Below are 10,717 nucleotides of genomic sequence, written 5' to 3'. Positions count from 1 at the left end.
GCAGGAGTACTGTTGCCAGAGCTCCACTAACATGTTCTCCATTGTAAAATTCACAGTTATAGCCTACATTCAAAATCAGATCCATTATCACTCGAAAAACTCATCACACATGAATCACGTCTGTCTGCTGATCCCTGGCTAAAAGTGCGGCCGCAACATCAACATCAGCTCCAGTTGTCTTTGCAATGTGTGTGTGTGAGTTTAGTAACGTTGTGAAGACTAATTGGATACAGTATATGCACACGTGGGCCTGTTTGTTAAGCAGTTAGCTTATACAGTTTATATGTTTGAAAACCACCAAACTGACACCCAAACCAGCTCAAATTTTGTCCAACCGCCCAAGCCAATTTTTACCTGCACAATCACATTCAAAACCACCCACCCGCCCAATCTGGCAACACTACTCACCTCCTCGCATTGCAATTAGAGGCTGCATCTGAAAACTTAGACAGCTGCCTTCACTGCCTTATGAGGCAATGCAGGCAGCATTTTTGCAACAAAATAAAACAAGTTTTTGTAATAACTAAACAAATATTTAATTGCTGTAATACTGATTTCTCGTTAGAAATAACATCAAAAGTGCAAAAAGTTAGGCAGAAATATACATTTACACACAAACTGACCACCAACTTTCAGATGCCATCTTTTTTTTTTTTTAGCTCAACCATCACAGAATGGAACGCACAGGATAGTGGGATATCTAAGGCAGCGAAGGATACATCTATACTGCCTTCAAATTTTGATCAGAAGAAGGTCTCTGGTGACAGGAAGTGAAGCAGAATTTGGATTCGGACGAGCCTTGAAGCCTTCCTGCCCTGGAAAGCTGCCTCCTTTTAAAGCTTTCAGACACCCAGAGAATTAAGATGTTCTTCAAGATGTCTGCACTCAATTGGTTTCCAGGTCACAGGTTCAAGGATGGAGGAGTGAGGAAACTAGGAAGCATCATTTTAAGTGTTGAGAAGCACCTCAAGTGCTGAAGTCGTGAAGTGCCACAGAAGTGACAGTGGTTGTCCTGCACTATGAGTCTCTACACAAGATGAAATGACTGAATCTTGCATCACAAAGCTCATTGTCATTTACGAATCCCCACGACACCTTATGTCAAGCAGATCATGCCAAAATCAGGATAAAAGTGTGCAGTCTGAACTGGGGTTTGCACTGAAATGCACCTGCTGGTTTTGCTTTTGGTTCAGCTACTGATTTATTTTATATGCTATTGTTATCAATAATAATATTATCTTTTTTTTTTTTTTTTAAATAATAGACATAGTCAAAGTGATTTATTCTTGAACCAGTACACTAACACACATTTAAATCGGAGATCTGTCTGTATTATGTTTTGGAATAAGATAACTCCCGTCCTTTTTTAAATATTCACATGGTTTTCAGGTGAACGAAGTCGCTTCTGGTGAATCAAGCTCCAGTACAGTGTTTTAATAAGAAATGTGTTGTATTCTGGCACACGCTTCAGAGTTTCATTGTTGAACGTAACATTAGATTTGTTTATTTCAAATGGATTTTTGAAAACACATTTCCGGCTTTATCAAACACCACCCATTAACTTGAGTCTATTCACAATGTACACGCTGAGCTGTGGTGCCATAGGCTACCTCCATCTCTCTTTAAAGTCTTTTGTTCTATAACCTTTGTTCAGTTAATTGTTTTTTTCTTTTTTAGGATTTTTAAAAGGAACAGGCCAGAGCAACACATATTATAATTTAAAACTGAAACATGCAGGCACGTTTAAAAAGAACAATCATTACTGAACAGCAGTTTTGTTGGTTAACCATAGGCCATTAGTAGTGTGAGTTAAGTGCTTTTACAACAGCGGGGCATAATCTGTTCATTACACATTGAACAGAACAACATTAGGGCTGCTTCCAGTGTAGAGAGGCTGGAGAAGCTGGTGAGCAGCTGGGATGTGTCAGATATGACTCTGACTCTCCTGACTCCAGAGTGAAATCATACCCCACACTGCAGGGAGCCTGCATCCTCATGATGTGGTCTTACGATGCTCTGTTTACTATCCCTTCATGATAAATGTCATGCATTATTGATGCACCAGACCTAGTTCCATACAGTCATAAAAAACAGCATGAAATCAATGGTTTGGGAATGAGACCACAACAGTGCTTTAAGTTAAAAAAAACTATAAACCGTAATCAGATCAAGGAATCGCCTCAGTAATGTTTTTGTAGGCCAACCCAGAAGTTTGCATCACCCTGCTTCCCTCAACAAAAACCCAACAGGATTTGTCAGTTGGCTTTTGGAATAAGCTCTTTGTTTTCACCACAGGCATTTAAACTAAAACCCATAAAAAAAATAAACAAAAAAATTAAAGAACCCCTTGTTCTATCATCCTGAAGTCAATGGTTTTTTTAAAAATTGTTTTTTGTTTAAATGCCTGAAATAAGGTCTGCTAAAAAATGCACAGGTTTTGGTCTATAAAAATACATCATCCCTGCAGCACTCTGGTCTATTCTAAAATGCTTAATCTACCATTTTGTTACTCTCTCAAATGATGTGCTGGTGGCTGCTGGTCATCAATGACATCAAAACATCATTTGTTCATGTGTGAGTAAATGTTATTGACCTCAGACCTGATGCAATGTCTAACAGCGCCATATTTCATCCTGCAGCGGAGGGAATAGGATACAGTGCATTGGCTGTGTGCTGTATAATCACATGCAATATGCAATGCAAGGATACATCCATGAAACATCTTAAGCAAACTCATAATCAGCTATCAAATGATGAGAGGAGGAATTCAATGGGACAGACTGAGATAAAACGGCCCAATAGCTGGTTGTTAATCCTGTGTCAGAGCTACATGACTCATACTGATAGGAGGAAACGTCTGAATCAATATCTTATTATAAAAGCCCCAAAAACGACAGATTATCTGAATGTGTTTCTGAGAGCTCACATTTAGTTCACCTGTGAGAAACTGCTCAGGTTCTCAGAACCATCAAGATTAATCGAATCATTAAAAATCTAAATAAAAAAAAAAAAAAAAAAAAAAACGAAGAAAAGAAAGAAGTAGGTCTATGTTAATTTTCATGATTGGAGAAGAGGAATTTTAAGGAGATAAAACCCATTTATTCCACTCAGTCATGCAATTCAATATCTCAGACACTGCAGAATAATAGTGAATAATCAAATCCAAATCAAGATGTCCTTACGTTTCTCTGCTCTTTAAATTCGGAGAAAGCTCTTGTCTTATCATCACCTAAGCATTTGAGGTCTCTAGTGATGGGTTTCTTGTTATTAAGTGGAAAGACGGGTGAAATATTTTTGATTAGCACATTGTTATGTATATTATGTATGGAATTTCTCATGGTGGATAATTCAAATGTTTTATATCATATATGTGTTATATATTTACTGTTTGCATATGATCTTTCTCATTCAAATTAAAAGTTTCTGTTAATTTGAACTATTCTCTTAACACGTTAACACATGGAACTTTTTAGCAAAGCTTAAAAAAACAACAAAAACAACAAAAACGACTGAAGTGTGACACATCTGCACCTGTGTGTTATTGCAGTTGAATAAATGTGACACAAAGAGACATAACAAGAAAAGGTTGTCTAGACAAACTCAGAGGGAACAGCAGGGGAGAAAGTTTTGCAATCATCTAAAGCACAATAATGCTGCTGACAATAGCACCTACATAGGCCACAATGCTTTATTTGCATCTGCAATATAGCTGCCATCTCTGTAACAACGAGAATCAATCTATGTCATATTCACAGCATACAGTGGTATTGACATTTAGACTATATTGCATCATATCAAAGCCATGACATGTTAGAAATGAAAATCTCAGGGGCAGTGGAAAGATTTATTGAGATGCCAATGCGTCTGTTTTAAAGCAGAACAAACAACTAATTAAAAAGGTGTTTATAAAAGTTGTGCTTAAAAGCCTAAGAATAAAACCAGTTGCAATGTGTTAGCACAAAGTTTTGTATGCCTTGCTTGATCTCTTGCTACCTAGCGAGCATCTCAGCATATATTTAATTAAGCATAATACATCCAATTAAAAATGTTCGGTACAAAAACCTGCCATAAAAAAACCCCTCAATCTCTCAGGAGCAGATAAGAATAAATATCCTCAGTAATCATTACATCCAACAACATTAATCTTAATACATCGTTTTTTTGTTTTGTTTTTTTTAAATATTACACAAGAACGGCTCTTCAGGTTAAGTGTGCATTAGAGGACTAACACAGGGAGTCTGATTTCAGGTGAACGGTTCACATAAAGCATTATCATATTCAGATTGAACAGTGATATGAGAGCACATCACTCCAGAGATCAGGAGAGTGCACTGGGATTATAGATGAATGAATTGTTGAACGTGTGAGTGGCGTAATAGATTTAAGTAATATTACACATGTCTTGTTCACCAATGAGACTCGCTGTCACATGGCAGTGACATCTGTTACAGTGACTGAGTGATATTCATATTTAAACTGACCTCAGAAAATAAAAGCATCGTATTCTTCATCATAAACGTGAATGATGTTTAATATGTAAGAAGAAGGTAAAAGAAGTTGCATCCTTGGCCATCTGTATCATAATGGTGTGGCTAAAATTCACCATCAGGATGGTTTCTAGAGGTTTCTATGGAGTTGCTGAGCTGCATGTCAAAAGCCTCACCTTAAAGTTTTTAATATTCTGGGCTGTATGGCCTTCAGTGCAAGTCTATGGGATTTATTTGCCACTTTGATCAAATTCTTAAGTCCAGCTGTTTAAAAAGTCAATCAGGGATGCGTTTCCCAAGAGCACCATTAGATAACTATGGCTGCTGGAACGCCAGTCTCTCGTGAATGCATATATGACTGTTTCTTATACAAATGCATTGATTTGCTTCAGTAGGCCTTTATTAACCCTACCTGAGCCACGTGGAGCACTTTTTATGATGGATGGATGCACTTTTTTGGGCTTAAAAATCTCAACCACCAATCACTGCCATTGTAAAGCTTGGGCGAGCCAGGAGAGTGTGGAGATCATTTTTTTTCAAATATAGCTCTGATTGTATTTGTCTGAAAGAAGAGTCATATACACCTAGGATGGCTTGAGGGCAAGTACATCATGGGGTAATTACAATATTTGGGTGAAATGACCCTTTAAGAAGAATGTTCCATTTTATTCGTTTGCAAACATCATAGGACCATCGTAGACGAATGGCTAAAATGTTTCAGAAAAACACACCATAAACACTGTATAAATAACATTTCTAAGCTAATGTTTTGAACACATTATTAAAGACCAGATAACTTTGAATAAACATTCTGTTAATGTTGCTGGAGGAATGTCTGCTTTATAACTGCGAGAGTAGCTTTCTGGAACGTTTTTAAGAATGTTCCTTGTTAGCTGAGTAGAAGCAAAGTTTCTTGTTAGTATATTATAATAAGCAAACTAGCATGCTGTACATTGCTGTTCACAGTACAGAACGGCTCACGTCCTCTGACCTGGAATTGACCCTTCGCAACAACCCCCTCCCCCTCATTACTGTTGCTATGTCTGACAAACCATGGCGCTCTCATTTTCTCACGCAGTGAAGCAAAGAGCAAACTGACAGAGCCGGTATGAAACAAAATCTCAGCTTTCGAATTTTGTCATTTTTTAAAGAAATTCCAACAAGGTATGACGAGGTATGAGCATGTTATTACGGGTACAGTAAATTAATTAGCGAGTTACTTCCAGACTCAAATTCCTAACATAAGAATATGACGTGTTTCATATGATCAAAACCTTTATTCTTTACTATTTTTATTACTTGTTTGACTTTGCTAAAAGTTACTGCTCCTTTTAATGCCTCAGTTTACTATTACAATTTCATTAAAAAAGTGTTGAAGATATTGCTACTTTCCGACATCAGTATCATGATCCTTGAAGATCCATCTCGAAGATATTGCTATTTTTCAACATCAGCATCTCGATACATTTTGCAATTATATGCTCGATTTGCAGCTGATGCTTAAATGCGCTCATAAAACTTCGGCTTGTCTGATTGTACTCGCACAGTCCATTCCTGTCAGAAAACAAACTAGTGAATCCAGCGATGAACGAGGTACACGTTAATGTGAAACATTTAGAGTCGTTTGGGATATTCTGGGAGTGAGATGAATAAATGCTTGTGCCATCTGTGGATTCATTTCATCTGTGGTGAGGTGTGCACATGTATATTCATGAGTTAAAAAACAAAAAAACACTCTGTTCCAACGACCGCCGCTCTCCTGAGATCATTACAAAAAGGCACTTGCATAAATATACATGACAGTTCACTAAACACAGAAAGCAGACCTCAGTTCTGACATTTAACAGATCCTACTGTATCATTACAGCCACTAGCGAGTGATGCTACATACTGTATCTGCTGTAGAAATGGAGATTTGACAACAGGCTTTGAGATATGCTAGTTAAATACTGTTTATACCAACCATAGAAAGTTATGATACAGAAAGTCAGATTTGAGAGGGGAAACACAAGCTCTGATCCAAAACCTAGTGAGCAGCCATAGTGCCTACACCCTACATAGGTAGCTACCTTCTAAGGCAGCATCCTAGGTAAATTATAATGTCGTAAAATATAGATAGATAAAATATATATATAGAAGCTCTATATATAAATGTAAATTAAATTAAATTAAATTAATGCATTTAGCAGACGCTTTTATCCAAAGCGACTTACAGTGCATTCAGGCCATCAATTTTTATCTATCATGTGTTCCCGGGAAATTGAACCCCCAACCTTGCGCTTGATAACGCAATGCTCTACCACTTGAGCTACAGGAATACTATATATATGCAATATATGCAGAAGCTGTCATACAAAAAGGAAACTCCATGATCAACAAACAGTAAATCTGTAATCATTTTTAATTTTGACACAAGATAATCTTCAATACTATATATATATTTATTTTTTTATTTTTCTTCAACTTCAGCACTTTTGTGACCCAGGGGTTGATTTTCAAAATATCCATCAGCTTTAAAAAAAAAAATATATATATATAACAGACTCAAGTTATTTATTTTATTTTTTTTCAAATATCATTTACAGTATGTCGATAGTTATTGGGGGATAAATATACTGTACAGTATTGTTTTTTTTCAAAAGTTACAACTGTCCCATATTTGTGATGTCACTTCCACTAATCTGTCCCTTTTTTTAAATCAAAAATGAGTGTACTTGGGTACTAAGGGTACAACAGTGTCAGTGAAGAGCTTGAGGTGAAATGAGATGTGTTACAAAATAAAGGGTGCAAAATCAAGGTAAACATCACTTTTTGTTTCTGTGCCCAATTTCTGATAGAGCAGTAATTTCATGCACAAAGTTTGTTGTGTTTATCTCTGATACATAAAATGCTAGCTACAAATGTAGGCTTGGCAAAACAAGATTCTGTTTTTTATTCCAAATGTCAAAATGTGCTTCCCATCCCCGAATGTCTCTAAACATAAAAAATAATCTGAGATATGCTGGAAATTACTGAAATGTCTGGTGGAAACATTTTTATTTTATATTCAGAAAAAAAAAGAGACCTTGTAAATGGAATAATTAAGTGTTATTTTCTAAAAGTCCACAGGGTCAAAAGTGCACATAGTTAAAGAAACATGCAGTACTGTTTGAATATTTGCGGTGAGTAAGATTTTTTGTTATTGAAAGAAATCAATGCTTTTATTCAGCAAAAATGCAGTAAATGGATAAACATTGATAAGAAGAAATGCTTCATGAGCAACAAATGAATTCTGAAGGATTACCGATTTGATGAAATACATTAGAGTTATCTTTCAAATAAATCTTACCAACCTGAAACTTTTGAACGGTAGTCTATATATTGACTATTAAATAATTCTATATGCACATTTATAATATTATTTTCTCTCGTTTCACTTGTTGTCTTGGATTTGTTCACTGAACTCTTTAAAGACTGCCTGCTGCCTTTGGTGAAAACTAGGTGTTTTAAGCCTTTTCAACCAGGCTTTGTGTTGGAAACATTTTTTTTCAATGCTCACTAGTTTTTGGAAAAGAGCAACAGTATGCAATTTTTTTATGTTGTCATGTGCATAAAACATATATACTTTACATTACAAACACTGTTCCCACAGTGAGGATGAAAGCCATCAGAAGCAGGACTCGGGCACAGGTCTCTGTCTGCCAAGTGAAGTGTTGCTGTATCTGGTTTTCTGTAGTGTTGCATAGGAGGATTTATCTACGGCTGGTCCTTTTTGGGGGGCCGGCACCAATGGACCGTTTCTTTGGAGTGACAGCGTCCTTTTCAGAGTCATATCTAGCTTGCTCTGTATATTGGATGAGCTGTGGGCTCGTTTCATATCAGCTGTGCTTGAACAAACCGGTTTTTCTCTGTTGTTACCTGCATTACTGGTGCTCTTGTGAGCAATGCCAGTTTTCCTCACCTCAGTGCCCTTTCCATTTGGAGTCCCATTGGATAGTGACAGTTTGGTCAAGCTCTTGCTGGAAAATGTTTTGCCGTAAACCACCTCCTTATTCTTCAATTGGGTGGTACTGTTGGTGGCACTGTCTTTACTCCTGCTGTCCCCTGTGGCCATCTGCGTCTGGCTGGGACGATTCCTGTTAGTCACAGACGGCTGGTTTGCTCGCCGTTTTAACGAGGAGTCTATGGAGTAAGATGAACAGTTGCTAGTACCATTGGAAAGTGCACTGGGGGAACCTTGAAGCGACTTACTGGCTTGAGTCCTTTCGTGCTCCTGCCTGGTTTTTGAACAGTTTTTGGCCAACGAGCTATCGGATGTGATGCTGTTGAGGTCCGCTGCTGGTCTGCTCTGGCCTTCGGGCAGTCTGGGGGAATCCGGACCTTGATAGCTACATCGCTCCACAGTACTGCTGCAGCTCGGGGAACTCAGAGAATCATCCTCGCGAGTCTGAGCTTTGACCTGTGAAGGACTAGCCACGATACTTACTATGGGCTCCTTGGTGCATCGAGGCCGCCGGCCGGACTCGAGATACTCCACCAGCTCGTCGCTTCCAGGTTGTGGCGCGATGCTGGATGGCTTTCTGCGCTCCTTGGATGCAAATGACCAGCGCAGGGGAATAACTTTGCTTGGGCCCGTCTTGGATTTGGAGTGGTAGCGCATACTCATACTGTGGCCCCGGACGCTCCGTACAAATGGCGTTGGCTCAACTACATCTAAAAGCAGAAAATGGAGGACTTAACAAAGATAAGGAAATACTGTAACAAATGTACTGTTCATTGTTATTTAATGTTAGTTATTGCATTAGCTAAAGTTACTAATGGGATCTTATTGTACAAGTGTTACCAGAACGGAGATCAAAATTAGAGAACAACTTACAATGTCCCAAATTACAAGGTCACTGCTTAGTCCTATTTAAAGCTATCCTAACAGGAATAGAAGGGCAGTTTTTAAGCATATTTGATAAATTAATGTATTCTGAAGCACATATAAAATTTTTTTTAAAACTAAGCTGTGAGTTTAGTTACTTCAGAACAGTGATTTTACCTGCTCGTTGCTAGGTAATATAAGTGATCCACTATGCTATTTTATTAATAAAAATTGCGGGGCAATGTGTACGTTTCTGTGCTCTGATTTTTTTTATAATTTTTTTTTTTTGGAAGGGGTGTGTGTGTGTGCGTCAAGTGGCGTCAAGTTAATATAGCTTTTTATATATACATTGCCATTCAAAAATTTAGGATCAGTTAGATTTTTTGTGTTTCTAACTGTCTCTAATGCTCATCAAGGCTGTATTTAATAAAAAAATATAGAAAAAAATAATATTGTGAAATATTATTGGAATTTCTGATATTGGTTTCCTGTCTTATTATTACTTTAAAATATAATTTATTTCTGTCACGCAACGCTGAATTTTTATCAGCCATTACTCCAGTCGTATGTGTCACATGATCCTTCAGAAATCATAATATGCTGATTTATTATCAGTGTTTAAACTGTTGTGCTGCTTCATTTTTTCTTACCTGTGATACTTTTTTCTTTGAATAAAAAGAAAAAAAAAATAATTTATTAAAAATAATAACTTTTCTAACAATATAAGTATTTACTATTAATTTTTATCCATTTAACATCCTTGCTGAATATTCATTTCTTAAAAAAAAAAAATACGGACCCCAAAGTGTATATTGTAACACTAAATATATATTTTAAATAATCACTTTTTATTTAAAATATTTTTAATATTCTTTAATAATAAGTTTAAATAGTTTTAATAAAAAGTTATTTTTAACGTTTTATTTATCAATGAATCCTGAAAAATGTATCACAGGATCAGCATAGTAGAGTTATTTCTGAAGGATCATGTGACACTGAAGACTGGAGTAATGATACTGAAAATACAGCTTTGATCACAGAAATATTTATATTTTAAAGTATATTAAAACAGAAAAAAAGCTTAAACAGCTTTGATCAGAAGCAGAAAAAACTTTTTATTTTTTTTTACTTGCTGATCCCAAACTTTTAAATGGCAGTGTGTGTGTGTGTGTACACATATATATGTGTGTGTGTGTATATATATATATATATATATATATATATATATATATATATATATTAGTGCTGGGCAACGATTAAATATTTTAATCGCGATTAATCGCATGATTTTCTGCGATTAATCGCGATTAATCGCAGCATGCGCAAAATTCAATAATGAAATCAAAAGTAGTGTATTGTGTAATTTTTTTCTTTCAAAGTTCTA

At 36.4% G+C, this 10,717-nt stretch overlaps 1 protein-coding gene across 1 annotated transcript in view; it reads right to left on the bottom strand.

Annotated features, from left to right (window-relative positions):
* Positions 1–3,122: 3,122 nt before the first annotated feature.
* The window catches only part of LOC113046802 (ubiquitin carboxyl-terminal hydrolase 43-like), an 88,879-nt gene continuing 81,284 nt past the window's right edge, over positions 3,123–10,717 (bottom strand). The window contains exon 15 of the mRNA XM_026207804.1: positions 3,123–9,179. Within this exon, the coding sequence (XP_026063589.1) occupies positions 8,134–9,179 (1,046 nt within the window). The 3' untranslated portion in view covers positions 3,123–8,133. The remainder of the gene's footprint in view (positions 9,180–10,717) is intronic.

The sequence above is a fragment of the Carassius auratus genome, chromosome 28, assembly GCF_003368295.1.
Source record: "Carassius auratus strain Wakin chromosome 28, ASM336829v1, whole genome shotgun sequence".
Taxonomy (NCBI): domain Eukaryota; kingdom Metazoa; phylum Chordata; class Actinopteri; order Cypriniformes; family Cyprinidae; genus Carassius; species Carassius auratus.
The sequence above is the reverse complement of the archived record's forward strand: the minus strand, read 5'-3'. Positions and strand labels throughout refer to the sequence as shown.